Source organism: Typopeltis vanoorti, chromosome 20, assembly GCF_054136105.1.
Source record: "Typopeltis vanoorti isolate ZY-2024b chromosome 20, IOZ_Tvanoo_1.0, whole genome shotgun sequence".
NCBI classification, from domain to species: Eukaryota; Metazoa; Arthropoda; class Arachnida; order Uropygi; family Thelyphonidae; genus Typopeltis; species Typopeltis vanoorti.
Window position 1 is genome coordinate 98,494,977 of NC_143568.1, and position 20,275 is coordinate 98,515,251.

General features: G+C 36.3%; 1 protein-coding gene across 6 annotated transcripts in view; it reads right to left on the reverse strand.

The window, feature by feature from the left end:
* LOC150095701 (uncharacterized) overlaps nucleotides 1-20,275 on the reverse strand; it is a 336,276-nt gene that overhangs the window by 23,059 nt on the left and 292,942 nt on the right. For all 6 annotated transcript variants that reach the window (XM_090409978.1, XM_090409975.1, XM_090409976.1 and 3 more), the window contains one exon: nucleotides 389-531. In XM_090409978.1, coding sequence (XP_090266104.1) covers nucleotides 389-531 — 143 coding nt within the window. The remainder of the gene's footprint in view (nucleotides 1-388; nucleotides 532-20,275) is intronic.

Here is a 20,275-nt window from a genome sequence, read left to right on the forward strand (position 1 = left end):
ACCAACATTGCCCGCTAGAGGGCACCATCAGGACTTTAGGAGAAATAATTAGCTTCCTACTTCTTCCTCACTTACTGTTTGTTGTGCCTGCGTGGACGTGTCTTGTACTTAAGTTCTTGAAAATGGCAATGTGACGTTGCCGAAATATAGAAATATATTAAAATTTAATTTAATGTATATCCTAGTACGTTGTAATTTCCTTAAATTATATAGTGAAAATAAAAGGATAGTAAATGTTTAATAACTTAAAATGTACTTTATTAAGTTATTAATAAAGTTAAAATTTATTAACTATATTTATAAAATTTATTAACTGTATTTATTAAGTTAAAAAAGGGAGGGAAAAAAAAGTTATTGTAGAATATTTAAACATGATTTTCACAATTACCTGATTGGATCACTCCACATTATTTCCCAAGCCAAAGGGCTGTGGTTCTCAGGATCCGCAAGGGGTTGTGGAATGTTATTAATAGCTGATATTATTCCTCCCTCTAGTGATGGAGGTGGAATTCCACCATGAACACAAAACACCTAGTAAAAGTCAATAATTTATGACATTTTCAACAGCTGCAATGCTTCCACAATCTGTGCATATAAAGAAAGATATTAGGACATCATTTACAATACTTTTATTATTTGAATGATATTTCTGTACCTTTGCAAATGACTGCCTCTGTTGCAATAAAATAAAGGGAACAAGGTGTTCTCTTTATTTTAATGAGATTAAAATATATTGCAAACAAACAAATGTTTGCAATATGTTTTAATCTCTTGATTAAAAGACTTACCTGACACTTGCAGACAAGTGTCAGGTAAATCTTTAAAAAAATACATGGTAGTTATTAATTTCACTCTTCAGTTTAAGTGCATCTGAGATCTTGTGGTATCTTGTTACTGTTATGTGCAACAAACAAGTGAAGTTTTTTGAAAAATGCCATAGACAACTTTTTAAAAGCAAGCAGAAAATAGCCATCAGATGGCAAATCCATTTTCCTCTACATTTCCCTACTGGCAAGAAACTGAACATGAAGAGTAGAATAATCTCAAAACTAATATTTTCAAATAATAAATAAGGAAATATCATATGCAATCATAAAAAGATGCGCTTCATAATTGTCTTCTTGTATAAATGACATCATTTATTACCACAGTGATTAAACTTAGAGATATTTTTGGTCCATTTATGAAAAAAAAAAAGGGAAAAAAAAAGATTATCAACACTCTTCAAATTTTTTTTATTTTTTTTTTTTTTTTATTATACTCTTCAAATTGTTTTACCAATAAAACAGAATTAAGATGGGGAAGAGGTCAATTTTTAGGTTGTGCTGCTTTATATCCCTGGAGAAAGTATCTATATATCTTAGGAATGGCAAGCAGATAGATTTATCTAAGGATATTAAAATTGTCTGAGGCCTCAAAGATGATTTTGATGTCAAATACATTGAGAATTAAGGACTTATTTCTCAACCAGATGTGATCCTTCCTAAGGTAGTCAGAGACTCATCAAGGGCACATACTACATACACCAGCTATCATACTTATTCTTGAATTCATTCACACTGCTTGCTCACAACATCCAATGGCAATCCATTCCAATCATGCATCACTCTATGAGAGAAAAATCCACTCTTGAGCAGTTCACTCATTAGCAGTATTCATTCTCAGCTTCTAAGGATGCAATCTTGTCCTTTCCCCACCCACCATAAATTGAAAAAATCCATCGACTGAAATTCTGTACGACCCTTTCAGAAGTTTGTAAGTCTCAATCATATCACTTCCCCTTTTTCTCCTGTTTGCTAGTGTCTGCAGTCTACAAATTCTCAATCTGTCTCCATAATCAGTATTCCATAATCCTGATAACATTTTTAACGATCTCCTTTGCGCTTTCTCCAATATATCAGAATCATAATGGGAAACCAACCAAGAGACCAAACCTGCGCACAATAGTCCAAGTGAGGTCTTTTCAAGGCTTGTAAAGAAGCAAAATGACATCCTTATCTTTAAATGTGAATGTTTGTTTCAGCATTGCAATTATCTTTTGATTTGTATTTGCAATCTTTGCTACATGGCCCCTGAACTTCAACTTCCTATCTACTAACACTCCAAGATCCCTAGCATCATCAGCTTCTTCAAGCGTAATCCCACCAATATAATACGACATTGGATATCTAATACACCAAAGTGCATGACTTTACGACACTGAACTGACATCCATTTTCCCATGTCCACAATTCCAGTCTATTTAAATCATTCTGCAAGTACTGCATATCAGCAGCATTCCTGATGATCCTACCTATCTTTGCGTACCTGATCAAGTGCAATTATGCAATCATCAGCAAATAGCTGCATGTCACTTGTCAAATCCTTCCAATATCATTAATGTATAGATTGAATAACAGTGGGCCAAGCACCGATCCTCGTAGTACACTACTGGTTACCTTTAATCTTGCAGACTCACATCCCCCATATACCACTTTTTGATATCTGTCAGTCAGTCATCCTCTTACCCACACTAATATTTTATATTCCAACCGATATTCTCCAATTTATGCAATGGTCTACGATGCTGTATTCTGTCAAAAGCCTTAGCAAAATCCAAAAGTATTATGGTGTATCCATTTCTCTTGTCTAGTTCAATGGTAACATTGTTATAGAATGTGAGCAAGTTGAAAAAAACATGACCTTCCCTTAGTAAACCCATGTTGCTCATTGCAAAGTAGAGATTCACTGTCCACCCATTTCTGAATGCGAGCCCTAACCAATTTTTCCAAAATCTTCAATTCCTGAGATATTAATAGATACTAATTGGCTGATAGTTGGATACATCGGTCTTTGCACCACCCTTATGTAATGGAATTACCATACATTTTTTCAATTCCTGCAGAATCTTCCCTGTTCTGATACTCATATTAAACAGCCTGGTCAAAGGAATAGCCAGTTCAACTGAACACTCTTTTAACACAGGTGCTGATATCCTATCAGTCTCTATTGCTGAATTCTTATTCAGCTTGTGCAACAGCTCTAATACCTCATCCTCATACATCTGAATTTCTTCGTCCAGTGAAGAGGTAGCAGTGAGCTCAATGTCGTGTACATCAGGTTGATAGTTTTTAACAAAACGGGCACTCGTTAGTTGAACAACTCTTCTGCATCTGTAACCCTCATGCCACCTGCATTTAGAAGGGTTATCCTTTCATATTAATTCTTTCTTTTACTTGCAGCATATCGATAGAATTCTTGTGGGTTGTCTTTAGCACACAGAGCCAGTTTCTTTTCATACTCAGACTTTGCATTCCATACAACAGTTGTGACTATTCTAGCATGCTGCATATAATTTTCATAATGCACGTCATCCTTATGCACACGGTATTCCTTCCGCATCATCCTTTTCTTACGAATCTCTTGCTTAATAAGATTACACATCCATATGACTTCTACCCTATATATTCTTTGAACTTTTGGGACACGCTCTGATATTGCATCATTTAAGTATTGTTTAAATACTTCCCATGCATTACATGTATTATCGATATTCTTCCCATCCATCAACTGATCCCAATCCACTGAACTCAGTATCCTCCTCAGTTGGTCATAATTTCCTGCTTTTTAGTTCAGCATGTAACTGATCAGAGAAAGATGTAACTATTCTGCCTCCGGTTGGTGACAGTGATCATGCAGTGCTCACTTGGGAAGTAACTAAGTTACATCTTTAACTGAAACATCCTCTGACACTATAATCAAATCTAACACTCTTTGACCTAGAGTTTCTTCTGTCACATGTGCTTGAGGAAGTTGTCCTGCAACAGCTCAATAAGTACATTTTCATTCTTCCCATGAGATTCTGCTGATACCCAATCAATATTTGGAAAATTGAAGTCACCCATTATGATTACTCTTTTCACACTCATCTTGTCTATTTGGTGAGGCATTTCTTCATCACTAGTAACTGATCCACCAGGTCTGTAACAACACCCCATTATGTAATTGATCTTGTTAAATTCAACCTCACACCAGATGGCTTCAAACTCACTGCCACATGAAATACTGTTAGCAGTAGTAATACTACAATTATAGGTCTCAACTCTAACTGGATTCAGGTCATTCATGCTCTTTTGTATATTCTTGTCTGCAGTCTGCATGACACAGCTGGGTAACTTGAAGATCTCTATTCTTCATTACTGCATTATACATGTAGACATGTTTGCACATGTTTAATGGGTCCGAACCGGATGAACACAGTCAAAATCGTTCTCACCTTGTCAACATTTCCATGACAAAGCCCATTCCAGTCATTAACACAGTTATATAACATTGTTGCTCTTACACTCACATTCTCACCATTCTTCCCTTCATAATTTAGTTTTCCTGATTCTCTGTTTGATTTTGTGTGTGAGACTGATATAAAAGTCATTGAAAACCTTTATACTTTCATATTTGAACATTTCAAGTTGGATGTCTAATTCAACAAACTTTTCACATCTTGATTTTTCAATCTTCAAATTTGATAAGTGCCCTTCTGGATCTGAAACTTAGAAGACATGGTTCAAGCACATACAGAATACAGTGCTTACCATTTATGCATTATTATTATTATTAACAACAGACCTCCTGGAATCAAAAGACTCATTGTGGGAGGCAAACACTGTTACACCAAACTGTGCTTTAAATACATTCAATGTATCTAAATTCACCCCAATGTCAGGCAAAGCATTCCACTCAACAACCACTCTCCATGCAAAAACCTATTCCTTATACCCTTGCTCACATTCTCCCCTTATACAGCTTCCAGGTATGTCCCCCTTGTTCTACCTCATCCTCCAAATCTACAAAACATTTCTTCCACTTTAACCTTGTAACAACCCTTTACCAATTTAAATATCTCAATCATATTCCCTCTTCCTCCTATTCACAAGACTTTCCAAACTGCATTCCCTCAATCTGTCCTCATATCTCCCACCCCAAAGATCGGCTATGACTTTAATCAGTCTTCTCTGGACACTTTCCAATACAAATCCTCATCACGATGAAAACCAGAACATCAAATCTATGCACAATAATCTATATGAGACTTGATCAAAGCCTTATACAATAGAAGCAGAACTTCTTTATTTCTACAAGTTAAGGTCCTTTACATCAGGGCTTCCCAAACTTATGGGTGTAAAGGCTCCCTTGAAAAAATTAAAATATTTCACGGGCCCCCATCAAAAAAAAAAAAAAAAAAATGATACAGACATATATTATTATAATATTTATTGTATTTATATTCAATACAAAACATACACAGCGAATACTGCAAAAATCAAATGCAAATATTACACTTAGTCTTAAAACATTTTAAACTTTATTTAAATTAAAGGGATATTAAATCCCACATTGTTTTAAAACCGAATAAGAAACTCAAAGATTGGAATCAGAGAGTTTCATGCTGAATATAGTATAGTAAACTATAAAAGTATCGGCGACTACTAGCGTGAGCTAATGCAAGTAGTCCAAGTATGTAGTACAAACTCAGGCAACTCGCAGCAAAGGCAGTAAAGTTCTGATTGCTATTCTTGGTATTTTCCATAATATAAAACATATTTCCTAGGAAATGTATGCTGTTATTACATTATGGTGGGAGGTCACTACTCAGACCGGTTTCAGCCTTTATTGAGGTTTCATCAGTGAGTAGCTAGACCAAATTAATACCAAAGGGTATAGTGAAAAGAACTTATATACTCTGCTATACAAGTTGTCAAAAAGATGCACCCATCAAGTTACTTAAATATAAAGAGCCAACAGGCTTCATTTCGGTGATATAAACATTATTTAAATTAACACGTTCGCTGCCAACTACGAGTATACTCGTAGTGGGTAATCCTGCTTCACAAGCCAGCTACGAGTATACTCGTAGGACGCTTACCGCCGGGAACGAGATTATTGTAGTGATCTTGAAGAAGTGAAAATGCTTGGCTTGTGGGGCTAGCTTCAAAACTGTGTATTCTCATAGAACGTATATGCTGTGTACAAGCCAACTACGAGTATACTCGTAGGTCGTTTACCTCCGGTAACGAGATTATCGTACTGACCATGAAGAAGAAAAACAGCTTGGCGTAGGGGAACAGACCATGCCAAAGTAGCGTGGCAGCGAACGTGTTAAGGGGATATTAAACCCCACATTGTTTTAAAACCAAATAAGAAACTCAAAGATTGGAATCGGAGAGTTTCATGCCGAATATAGTATAATAAACTATAAAAGTATCGGCGACTACTAGCGTGAGCTAATGCAAGTAGTCGAAGTACGTAGTACAAACTCAGGCAACTCGCAGCATGACAACTTGTATAGCAGAGTATATAAGTTCTTTTTGCTATACCCTTTGGTATTAATTTGGTCTAGCTACTCACTGATGAAGCCTCAATAAAGGCTGAAACTGGTCTGGATAGTGACCTCCTACCAGAATGTAATCTTCTTCTTCTTCTTCTGCAGCTTCTCCCACTTAAGTGGGGTCACTGTTTATTATGAGTCTCCTCCACACCTTCCTGTCTTGGGCTGTCACCACATCCAAGTTCTTCATCTTCAAGTCCTCTTCTACCAGCTCCCTCCATCTCTTCTTTGGCCGCCCATGCTTCCGCCTTCCTTGCACATCCATCTGCATGACCCTTCTTCCCACATATTCGTCCTCCCTCCCTCCTCATCACATGACCAAACCATCTCAACCTTGCCTCCTGTATTTTCGCTCCTAAGTTCGTAACTTTCACTGTTCCCCTCACATAGTCATTTCTCAGATGATCCTTTCTGGTCACACCGCACATCCACCTAAGCATTCTCATCTCTGCTACTTCCATCCTGCTAATGTTATTTTTCCTCAGGGCCACAGTTTCTATAGCATATGTCATAGCTGGCCTCACTACTGTCCTATAAATTTTGCCTTTCAGATTGATCGGCACCCTCTTATCACATAACACTCCAGCCATCTCCCTCCAGTTCCTCCAACCTGCTTGTATCCTGCATCCCACTTCCTTCTCACCTCCTCCATCTTCTTCCACTGTCGAACCTAAGTATCTAAAGTCTCTCACCTTCCTGATGACATTTCCTTCCAGCTCCAGGTCTGTCTCCTGGCCACCGCCCACTGCGCAACACAAATACTCTGTCTTACTTCTGCTCACTCTCATACCTCTCTCTTCCAGTACTTTTCTCCATCTTTCCAGTTTAGTTTCCGCTTCTTCTCTTGAATCTACACACAGCAAGATGTCATCTGCATACAGCATTGTCCAAGGTGCATCTTCTCTCACCTCCTCTGTTACCACCTCCATCACAATGTTAAACAGAAACGGATTTAATGCTGACCCTTGATGCAAGCCAACTGTTACTTCAAAACTTTCTGTCTGTCCCAAACAGGTCCGAACACTTGTCTTCACATTTCTGTACATTTCCTGCACCAACCTGACATATTTCTCCGGCACCTTCTTCTCCCTCAGACACCTCCAGACTTCTTGCCTTGGCACTCTATCGTATGCTTTCTCCAGATCAATAAATACCAGATGTAGCTCCCTTTGTTTCTCTCGATATTTTTCCATCATCTGTCGTAACCCAAAGATAGCATCTGTTGTTGATCTACCAGTCATGAAGCCAAATTGTTCCTTTGCAATCTCCACCTCCTCCCTCAATCTACCATCAAGAATCCTTTCTAGGATCTTCATTGTGTGGGACATCAACTTTATTCCTCTGTAATTTTTACAGTCTTGTGCATCCCCTTTACCCTTGTAGATGGGAACAAGAGTACTCTCCCTCCATTCCTAGGGTATATTTTCCTGTTGGCAAACTTTCATGAACAGGTCCCACAGCAGGTCAATTCCCTCTTCCCCCAGTGCCTTCCATGCCTCCACTGGAATTCTGTCGGGGCCCACCGCTTTTCCATTCCTCCTCCTCTTCATGGCCTCCGTCACTTCCATTCTACTGATGTTCTGCACCATCCCCTCAGAAGGCTGCCCATTTCCTCTGTGAGTCCTTGCATTTTCCTCATTCAGAAGTCCCTCAAAGTATATTTTCCATCTGTTTCTTATGTCCACATCCCTCCATAATACTCTTCCTACCAGAATGTAATAACAGCATTAATTTCCTAGGAAATATGTTTTACATTATGGAAAATACCAAGAATAGCGATCAGAACTTGCCACCTTTGCTGTGAGTTGCTCAAGTTTGTACTACGTACTTGGACTACTTGCATTAGCTCACGCTAGTAGTCGCCGATACTTTTATAGTTTATTATACTATATTCGGCATGAAACTCTCTGATTCCAATCTTTGAGTTTCTTATTCGGTTTTAAAACAATGTGGGATTTAATATCCCCTTAATTTAAATAATGTTTATATCGCTGAAATGAAGCCTATTGGCTCTTTATATTTAAGCATTTTAAAGTTGTTTTCATTATTTCATGCCCCCCCCCCCCCCCACCAACACATAGGTCAAGTTGTGATGTCTTCACAACTTGACCTTGTGTGGAATGTGATCTCTGAACTTCAGATCCTTGCTCACTACTACTCCAAGGTCTCTTACTTTAAAATTTCTCTGCCGAGTATATACTTTGCATTGTTGTTGCCTACCAAATTTCAGAACTTTACACTTTGCAACACTGAATTGACAGTTCCATACTGTTGCCTACTCATCTCCTGTAAAGTCACAACAGCTGCTTGATTCTTCATCATTCTCCCCAGTTTTACAACATCTACAAACAACTGTATATCACCAGTTAAACCTATCCCAATAACATTAATATACAAATTAAATAATAATGGTCCCAAAACTGACCTCTGCAGTACACACTAATGACTTTCCTATTTCAAGATAGTAATCCTCCTCCATTCACCTATCCAACTCACAAGTCTATCATCCAATCCTATCTGCTTCAGTTTAGTCACTAACTTGTGGTGTGACAATCTATCAAAAGCCTTTGCAAAATTTAAGTATACCACTGTATATGCATCTCCCTTGTCCAATACATTCAATCATCTTGTTATAATAAGTTTATAAAACATGACATACCTTTAACAAACCCATGCTGACAAGCACAAAGAATACCACTGTTATCAACCCATTTTTGTATCCTATCATCACCAACCTCTCCAGTACCTTAACTACAACTTCAGATATACAGATCAGGCTATAATTTGTTGCTTTAGCCTTATCACCACCTTTGTGAAGTGGAACAATTTTGTCTTCCTTTCACTCCTTTGGGACTTGTGCTGTTGAAGACTCTCGTTAAACAGATAGGCCAAGGATGATGCTAACGCTTGGAACATTCCCTCAAGACACATGGTGATATGTGATCAAGTCTATTGTCTTATTGACATCTAGCTTATTTAACTCTTCATGTACCTCTCGCTTGGTCACCATTAAGTCTTCTCTCATTTCATTCTCTACACTTGAGATTTCATTTCATTCTCTACATTTCCACTGGCAAAAATAGAAGTATGTATCAGCCAGTAGTGCACTCAGAATTTAATCTTGGGGAGGACCAAGTTGAGTAGGCGATTTGAACACACACTATGCATCGCATATGACCCATGACTGAGCATCTACAATGATCGCTAATTCATAAGTACTATAGAAATAGAAGACACGACACGACATAAAAAAAAAAAAAAAAAAAAAAAAAAAAAAAAAAAAAAAAAAGAATTTTAATGAAAAGATTTTTGGAAAATTTTCTAGTGGTTTTTTTTTCCTTTTTCTTTGAGGGGCCAAAGGGAAACCCCCCCCCCCCAGCTGGTAAGTTAGATGTGCCTTAAGGGAACGGGGAAGTTAGAAAGCTATGTGTAACAGTAGTTACATATATAACTCATGAAGAAATTTTTGATAATTGAAGCCAACTAAAAATGCTTAGAAATGCAGAAAAGAGTGTACTACAAAAGATACGTGCAATTAGTTTGAAAAATTATTCAATAAGACAATAATTAACATATCTATGACAGTAACTATCTACAGGAAATGCAATGATGAATCATTATCAAATTACTGACATATACCCTCAGATGGTGTACAGGATCTTATGATAGTAATGATGTAACTTTTCATGTAGTACTAACTTTTATCAACAATTATCCTCCAGATTAGCCTGTTATCTGTCAACCTTCCAATATTATCAGATCGTATACTTATGTCTTCTAAGACACTTTTTACTGTATCAATCCATCTACTGTTTGATTTTCCTCTGGGAAGATCAAACAGTAGATGGATTGATACAGTAAAAAGATTTTTCCACCAGCTTGGCAATGAACACTTGGTTTAGCTAATCTTTCCTCTCCCATTGTTTTTAGTGGTATACCACCTGAGATTAGCTCTACTGATACATTCTTGAATGCTAAACAATGTCAAGTTCTTTCCTAATATTCTCATTTTTAATAGGATAGTGCCATTGATGCCATCTGTTCAGTCCCAAAAGATTTTGAGAACTCTCATATCTGTAGTAGCCAGTCTTTGATCAAGAGTGTTATTTCTAACCCAGCTCTCAGATCCATAAGTTAAAATTGGTTTGAACACTGTCTTGTATCCAGCTAGCTAAGTGTTTTGACTAATCTCTCTCTAATTCCATATAAATTTATTCAGCTGACTTCTTACCATACCAGCTTTGCTAATTCTGCTGTCTATTTTCAAATTTCAATTTGCTATCTTTGCTAAAAATTGTGCCTAAACAGCTGAAATATTTTACTTGTTCTATAAGTTTTTTCCATTCTGAAGTAATGGAAAAAAATCATCAATTCCTAACTCCCACACTACCTTGAAAGCACCCACCTAATAAATGACCACCAATATGGATTCCGTTGCTTCTGATCAAAAACAATCTGCTCACATATGTCACTCATCTCTGGACAAATGCCATGGAGAAGTTTGGCAAATCTCAAGTGGTTGCACTTGATATCTCCAAAGCTTTTGACTGGGTCTGGCACAAAGGCTTACTGAGCAAACTACCATCATTTGGTCTGTCCCAGGACTTCTGTAGTTGGATTGCCAGCTTTCTATCTGGATGCACACTGTGTGCGATGGTGGATGGCACCTTATCCTCTCACTATTCAACTAATGCTGGGGATTCCACAAGGTTCTGTCCTCTCATCAACCATCTTCCTGCTATATATATATATATATCAATGCCCTACTTGACCTCTAACCCAATACACAGTTCTGCAGATGACAGCACTCCTCCCTTTCATTTGATAAACCTTACCCTACACAACTCACACCTCAACCTACAGAACATCAACCACCACTACCCTCAATTCCGATCTCCAAGCCATCCTCCAATTGGGTTCAGATAACCTCATCAATTTCAATGCTAATAAAACTCAGTTCTGTCCTATTTCTTATAAAAAAAGAACTGTTTTTTCCCAATATTCTTTTTGACGATACCCAAATTTCCAGACAGTTTGAGATTTCTCTTCTTAGAATTACCCTGACATCAAACCTCTCCTGGAACACATCACAACCGTTGCATCCTCAGTTTCAAAAAACTAGGATTTCTCTTTCACTCAAGACATTACTTCATCCCTGAACAGCTGTTAACATTATACAAATTCGCCCATGAATACTGTTCTCACATATGGGGTGGGGCCCTAAACGCTTCCTCAAATTGCTTGACTCAATATGGAGGAGAACAGTTAGTCTTATTAATGGCTCATCTCTTCCCAACTCCCCCCCCCCTTCACTTTTGCACAGCTTTTGGTTTCAGCAATATGTATATTCTACAAATATTTCCATGAGAAATGCTCATCTGAAATAACATTAATAATTCTCCCACTCAGTACTAAGCTCGTTGGAACATGTGCAGCTGCTGCTCAACATCCCTTCACAGTGCACTTAGAAACAAACAGAACAAGTTTCTCTTCCTCCTACTTCATCCCTGCAACTGCTATATTGTGGAACAGTCTCTCAGCCCCCTCCCATTGTGTTTCCCAAGGAATGCAAATATATAGTCATTTAAATCAGATGTAAGCAAGTTCCTTTTTTCCCAACCCACTACCCATACATGATACAAATGTACTATAGGTTGATCAACCAACCTCTTCCATATGGGTTCAACATAAAAAAAAAAGTTCTCCCATTAATTTGTCACAGTATTAATTACAACACAGAATAACAAAATAATTAATATTTATCAACTTATTAGCTGATATTATATCCAGCATCTTCTGAATACAAGAACAGGTTGTCACAGTACACGAAACAACAATTTGGCATAACAGTGAGAGACTAGTGTTTCATATAATTTGTTTAAAAAATTGTAACGGACAACACACTAAAGTCCTAACTAATTAGGCACCATTTATTGGAAAAAGAGAGAAAACAAGTATTAATTAGATCTTAAAATGACTTCTCCCAGATTTTTGGTAAACTTATGCAGCCATATTTGTTGAAGTTTGAAGTACATTTTAAAGCTGTGTTGATTCCAAAAACAAATTTCTCCGACTTATGACTTCTGCGTAGCACTTTTGTTTTCTTCCATTTGATCCTGTGCAAAGGGATAATCAAGACATGGTCTACTAGATCTTACTTGCCATATTGCTGGATGTATTTTTTTTTATGTTTACCAAGGTGGATGCCAACAATTCTTCTCATCTCTCCATAGTAAGCCAGATCACAAGAAACAGGACACTTCATAAACTCCTGGATGTGATAAAGAAGACAGTTTGTCCTTAGGTGAATGGATGAGTGTTGCCAGTTTCACATGTACTTTAAATATGGTGCATAGTTGATATCTATTGTGATGTGTACTGTGACAAACTGTTCTTGCACTCTGAAGATGCTGGATATAATACCAGCAAAATATCAACTAAGTTAATAAATATTAATTATTTTCTTATTATTCTGTGATGTAATCAATGAAAATAAATCAACTTGTACTGCCAACACAAGTCTTTCCAAGCATTAGAGGTTCTCCCATTCTAGATGCAGTTGATATTTTCAACATGTCTGCCTATTTTCATTGTCTGTCTTTTTAATGCTGATTTTCATACCAAATTTATTACAGCAGTTATTCAATTTGGTCAGGGAATCCTGCAGACTTGTCCTGGATATATTCAGAAGTATAACATCATCTGCATAAAGTAAACAGCTGAGATTAACATCTCCAATTTTGATATCAGGTTTAATACTGCTTTCCTTCGTAGTTTAATCCATATAGATGATAAATAATAATGAAGATAATATATGCTATTGTTGCACACATGAATTAACATCAAACATCTTCCTGAACCTCCTTCAGTTCTAACTACTGATTTACAACTCAAACAGAGACTATGTATTGCTTGATATAATGTCCCATTTACACCATATAACTGGAGCATTTTGAACAGCTTTCTCTTGGCACCTTGTTATATGCCTTTCTCAAATATAAAAAACATAAATGGAGGTCCGTGTTACATTCCCATGACTTCAACTATTTGTCTTTAAGAGAAAATCTGATCCTGACAATCTGTTTGGCCTGAATCCAGCTTGTTCTTCTCCAAGCTTCTCCTCCACAATTTTTCTTAGCCATTTTTCTCAAGTACACTTGCATAAATCTTACCAGGAACCCCCAGTAGAGAAATTCCTCTGTAATTCTCATATTCAGCTTTATTCTTGTTTTTTTTTAATAGATGGGTACTATGTGGGCTCTACTCCAATTATCTGGAATTCAACCCTCTGACTAGGCTGTCTGCATTATGAAGTGGAGCCACTGCAAAACGTTTTGCCTCCATATTTTAACATTTCTGGTCAAATATCACCTTTTCCATCATTTCAGGTTTGTCATAGCTTTGTGAAGAGGAAAATACTTCAGGTATAGATATATATTCCAGATGGCATTCCTGTTGAGTGTTTTCTACCACTGTGTCACTGCTTGTTCCATTTAGCAATCTTTCAAAGTACTTTACTTCATGCATCAAGAATATCTATATCCTCAAGTTTCATATCCCCTTTATCATCTATAATCTGAATGAATGGATAAGAATGATATCATATGAGGGACAGTATGGATTTGTGAATGCTAGGTCAATCCTTAGTCATTTACTCACTTTTTATAAGAGAGCAATTGTTGAGTTGAATAAAATAGAATGACTACACTATAACAGTTCCATATGGTATCCTGTCATACAAAATGTAAAAAAAATGGCAATTAATAAGAGATACTAAATATTAGTGTATACAGATTCTACATCTCTATACACTAATATTTAGTATCTCTTATTAATGTGTGGAGGAAATAGATGACTAGTAGTGCTGCAAGACTGTGCTTCGACCACTACTGCTTAATTTGTAAACAAGTGATAATACAGGAAATGATTTGAAGGAAAATATTCAGCTGTTTGCCGATGATACAAAATTAGCTAGTGTAATAGTTAATCAAGGCAATGTAAAGAGCTTGCAGGGCAAAAGATAACAGTGGCAATTTAATATGAGAAAAGTGTAAAATTGTGCACCACACTGATGAAATTATACTCAATGAAATTAGAGCGTGTGCAAATATTAGAATGGGGAACTGGACAATGAGACTTATTTGTGCCTATGGTCCCACAGAAGGTTCTACTAAGGTAGAAGTGGAGAAATTTTTTGAGGCTTTAGAAAAAGCAACTGACACAATGAAAAAGGAAAAGTTGGTCCTTGTTGGGGATCTAAATAGCAGAGTAGGAAATGATTGTGAGACATACAAAAATATTTTGGGAAAATTTGGAGAAAAGAGCAAAGCTAATAATAATGGCAAATATCTGTTGGATTTCTGCTCAGGACATGGACTGGTTATTACTAACACCATGTTCCAACATAAAAATGGGCACAAATTCACATGGAGAGAAGAGGCTAGGAATAAGAAAAGTCTCATTGACTATGTTATTGTTGATAGTGATGTTTTCTCCTTGGTGCAGGACACCAGAGTGTACAGAGGATTTGAAATTGGAAGTGATCACTATTTAGTCTTGAGCAGGATAAAATTGAATTTCATATTGAAAAGAATAACATGTAAGAAAGTTTTAAAGCGAATAAAAGTTGAGCAGCTCTCAGATGTGAACTGTAGACTAAAATACAGAAATATTATTGAAAAGAAAATGAAAGAGTTTGAGAACAGGAATCAAACCTTGGAGATTCAGTGGCAAACTCTGAAGGAAACATTGATCGATTCTGCCAGAGAGGCATGTGGTGAGGTTGTGTGCAAGTATAAAAAAATCAGAACTCCCTGGTGGACACAGGAAGTTAAAGAGACAGTGAAGGAAAAGAAGAAAGCATATCAAAAGTTCCTGGCAGCTTCCTGTAAGAGTAAAAGTCAGCTTTTACTCTTACAGAATACAGAGATAAATGTAAGAAAGCTAAACAGTGTGTAAAACTAGCTAAACAAAAGTCATGGGAGGACTTTGGCAAGAATATAGAAAATAAATATCAAGAAGGTGGCAAAATATTCTGGAGGTTGTTGAAGAAGCTTAGGAATGGAGGAAAGAGTGCTGTAAAAGGAATTAGAGATGATAAAGGTGAAATGAAAACAGGAGAAAAAGATATCCTTGAAATATGGAGTAATTACTTTGAAAAACTGCTAAATGAAACAAGCAGTGATAACAGCACAGTGATAAAAAACACTGACCAGGCATGCAGTCAGGAATACATATCCATACTTGAAGTCGAAAAAGCCATCAAAGGCTTGAAATGTGGAAAGGCAGCAGGAGTAGATGATATTCGACCAGAAATGCTGAAGTATGGTGGTATAAGAGTCTTACAGTGGCTGCACTGCATAGTTCAGAAAGCCTGGACAGAGGGACGAATTCCCGATGATTGGAGTAGAGCTCTCATAGTACCCATATATAAAAAGGGAAATAAAACTGAATGCGAGAATTACTGAGGTATTTCCCTACTGAGTGTTCCTGGCAAGATCTATGCAAGTATACTTGAGAAACGGTTGAGAAGAATTGTGGAAGAAAAGCTTGGTGAAGAACAAGCTGGATTCAGGCCAAATAGAGGCTGTCAGGATCAGATCTTCACTTTACGACAAATAGTTGAGAAAGCATGGGAATATAACAAAGATCTGTATTTAAGTTTTGTCGATTTGGAAAAGGCATATGACAAGGTGCCAAGAGAGAAGCTATTCAATACGCTGCAGTTATATGGTGTCAATGGGGCATTATATCAAGCAATACTTAGTCTTTATTTGAGTTGTAAGTCAGCAGTTAGAATTGAAGGAAGTACAGGAAGATGGTTTAATGTTAAATCTGGTGTGAGACAAGGATGTACATTATCCCCTCTGTTATTCATTATCTATATGGATCACATTATGAAGGAATGTGGTATTAAACCTGATATCAAAATTGGAGATGTTAATGTCAGCTCTTTGCTTTATGCGGATGATGTTATACTTCTAAATAAATCCGCTACAAGTCTGCAAGATTCCCTGACTAAATTGAATAGCTGTTGTAATAGATATGGTATGAAGGTCAGCAATAAAAAGACAAAGACAATGAAAATAGGCAGAATCATTGAAAATGTCAACTGTGTTGTGAATGGAGAACCTGTGGAACAAGTAAAACATTTCAGCTACTTAGGCACAATTTTTACTGAAGATGGTAAACTAAATATAGAAATAGATAACAGAATCAGCAAAGCTGGTATCGTGGGAAGTCAATTGAATAAATTCATATGGAATAAGAAAGAAATTAGTCGGAACACTAAATTAGCTGTATACAAGACAGTGTTCAAACCAATTTTAACTTATGGATCTGAGAGCTGGGTCAGAAGTAAAACACTTGACAAAAGACTAGAGACCGCAGATATGAGAGTCCTGAGAAAGATTAGAGGCGTGAACAGATGGCATCAATGGCAATATCATATTAAAAATGAGGATATTAGGAAAGAACTTGACATTGTCAGCATCCATGAATGCGTTAGCAGAGCTAATCTCAGATGGTATGGTCACTTAAATAGAATGGGAGAGGAAAGATTAGCAAAACAAGTGTTCTCTGCCAGGTTGGCAGGAAAACGACCCAGAGGAAGACCAAGATATAGGTGGATTGATATGGTACAAAGTGCCTTAGATGATAGAAATATAAGATCTGATAATGTTGGAGTCTTGACAAGTAACAGACTGATTTGGAGGAAAATTGTAGATAGGAAGTTAGTAATGATGTAGTTTTTTCATGTAGTACTGTCATATCCTGTACACCCCTTGAGGGTACATGGCAGGAATTTGATGATGATGATGAAATTAGAGATTTGAGGATGCTGGTGGATAAGAAGTTGAGCTTCAGAGGGCATACTGCAAAAGGGACCATTGAATCCCTCTTGGTTATTGAAGAACACACTAACAAGCAGAGATAAGTTATCATTCTTCTCAATAAGGCTTTGATATGGTCACATCTGGATCACTGTGCTCAGGTCTAGTCACAAGGATTTCTTGGAGATGAGGAAGTAGTGGAGAGGATTCAGAGGCAGTGACCATTCTGATGAGTGGTCTGTGGAATGCTTCTTATGTCAACAGATTGAAGATTTCTGGGTTTAAAAGTTGGTGGAAAAGAGGGGATATGATAGAAAAACATTTAAGTTACTAAAAGGGATCTATAGGATTGATGCAGAGGGAATACTTTAATGCTTCCAGAGGGGCAGAACAAGGGAGTCATTTCTGGAAATGAATAAGAATATGGTAAGCAAAAGTGAAAGGACTAGATTTTTCACTTTGAGTCATGAATGAGTGGAATGGGATTGCCAGGGTATTTTGTGATTGCTTTGTTGGTCAATTGTTCAATGAAAGGTATGATAGTGTAGGTCTGCTGCAACAAGTGTTGGATTCTATGATGCATAGCTTATAGTTCAGCTTAGTTACAAAAGGACATAAAACTGAAGGATAAGCAAGAAGATACTTCAATGTTAAATCAAGACCACGGTAAGAGCTCTCGCCTGAATCCCACTTAGGACAAGAACATTTATAATGGCTTTGCAACCAAACACAAGTGGTAGATGAATTTCACTGTCCAGTGTAAGAAAACTATCCTGCTCAATAGAGGCCTGAAGTGGCATAAAAAGTTCCATGTTCATCTACAGATCAGAGTTTTGGGATTATCCTTAGCCTACTCATGGATAAGCTAATTCAAAAAATAATCCAATGACATGGTATTAACCATCCTACTGGCCGAGGTGGATGAAATAGCCAGACCACTCCCAGCATTTTTCATGGATCAAAACTTCATCGGTGTTCTACCTTTTATCAAGTATTTACCCTCTGCTGCCGTTAATTCCTTAATGGTGATTTTAGAGCCATTAGCGGATTAACTGTGGTGGAGCGACTTTTGTGTCATTGCATGTACTGTGTTACTTGGAATTTCCTTTACTGTATTAGGATATTGATCGTTTTTTTTTTTTTTGCTGCACAATTTATTTATTGTGTCTCTTTCCAAAAATAAAAATGAGTTTCAACATCTGCCAAAATAAATAATCAATCCTGAAATGACCACAGATCCGCTTTTGCAATGAATACATTTTAGTAATAGTAAATTTCCTTCAAATCTGTTGCTTAAAACTGCAACACGTTTTTTTTTTTTTTTGTAGGATGCATATTACTATAATATCCAGTGCTTAACCACTGTATATATGTTGAAAATATAACAGGAAGAATATCCTGTATGGAATGATTCAAAATTTATGCTCAGTTTTAAGATTTTTTACTGCAATCCCCCCCCCCCCCCCAACACACCCACCCACCCCTCCCCCTAGAACTCAGTTACATAACTACTTTACATTTCTACTGGTTTGAAAGTTTTCAGACAGTATTCAAAATCTCTTATTTCAGTTTACCGTTTTTGACAAAAGAAATAAAGCAATAATATTGTTATATATTCAAAGCTTCTAATTCTGTACTCTTTCTTTGCATCTGAAATCAGCTGTTCTGCAGTCTGCTGAAATTATTCTAAGATTTAGAAATACTATGCTATATTTTCAATATGTAAAATTGTTTATGCATACCACACAAAAGAAAGTTCGGTTGTGTTATTTTTGTTTGTTTCTTTTTTTTAAAAAACGAAATTCTAAACATTGCTACTTCTACTGCTGCTGGTTGCTATTTCTGAAATACATCTTAGAAATGCTGGACAATAATCCTCTTAGCTGGAGGAAGAGCTAAAAGTCTTAGATTATGCTTACTGCTTTTGAGAAACACAAGAGAGAAAAAGTTTCCCAGAAGTCGCACTAAATTGCCTCAAGCAAGAATGCCTTGTTTCGTTTTCAGTTGTTCAGACATCCTAACAGAGAAAAACTGACATTTCTTTTACAGGCTGATGCAGTATTTATGCCAAAAATTATTTCTTTATTTATAGTGATCACTTTCACTTTTATTATTGAAAAATTCTAAATTATTTGATACAATTATCTTGAAAAAAGGATTTGAATTTTTTTAAGAGAAAAGGTGGATATCTGTTACATAATCATTTATTTTTGGGGTTGAGGGTGGGGGGTTTAGACCTATTCACTCTGCAGGCAATTGTTACAAACGTAAATCACTTCGGGAACATGCTCATGTAGTTTAGTGTAAAATAGTAGCAAAAATTTAACTACTTCAATAATGTCACATATCTAAACTAGAAGAAAATATTGTTATATCTGCTGATGTTAAAACTCTTACATAAATATTTTTTCTAGCATGAATTCTCTATCAGCTATAATGTAATCAATTTACAGATTTTTGCACTCTTGTATTGACAAAAGAAATATGTGCAGTAATTTCTTCTTTCTGCTACAAGAAAAAACCAGATAATAACAGAAGAAAATTATGTAGTATTTTCTTTTTCATTGTGTGAATTTACAATGCTTTTTCTTTGTGTTTTGAAATGCAAGTGCAAATGATTATTTTCTTACTATTTTTGCCAATAGAAAATTTGCTATAATTATATGAGTGACATTTTACCATTTTTCTCCCACAGGAGAAAAGAAATAATATTGTTCAATCTGTCGAACTTTATTGTGCTGTAAATATTTATCATCAAACTTTGCTGTTTTGTAATAAAAAAAGAAATATTCGTGCTACTTTGAAAATTTCTAATCTGTGGCACACACTGCTATGAAAATTTAATAGACAAAGTTTCGGCAAACTGTATTCTTATTTACAAAAATAAAATCTTATAATAGGCATATTTGAAATCTGTGAATTATTCTTCAAAATATGATTTTGAAACAAAGATAACATAATCAAGAACGTTGGCAGCCGGGTTTTTTTTAATTTTAAATAACATTTCAAATAATTATCGTGAATTTATTTTTTAGAAAACAAAAAAAAATGTTCTGTCGAGTAAGCGATAGCACAAAAA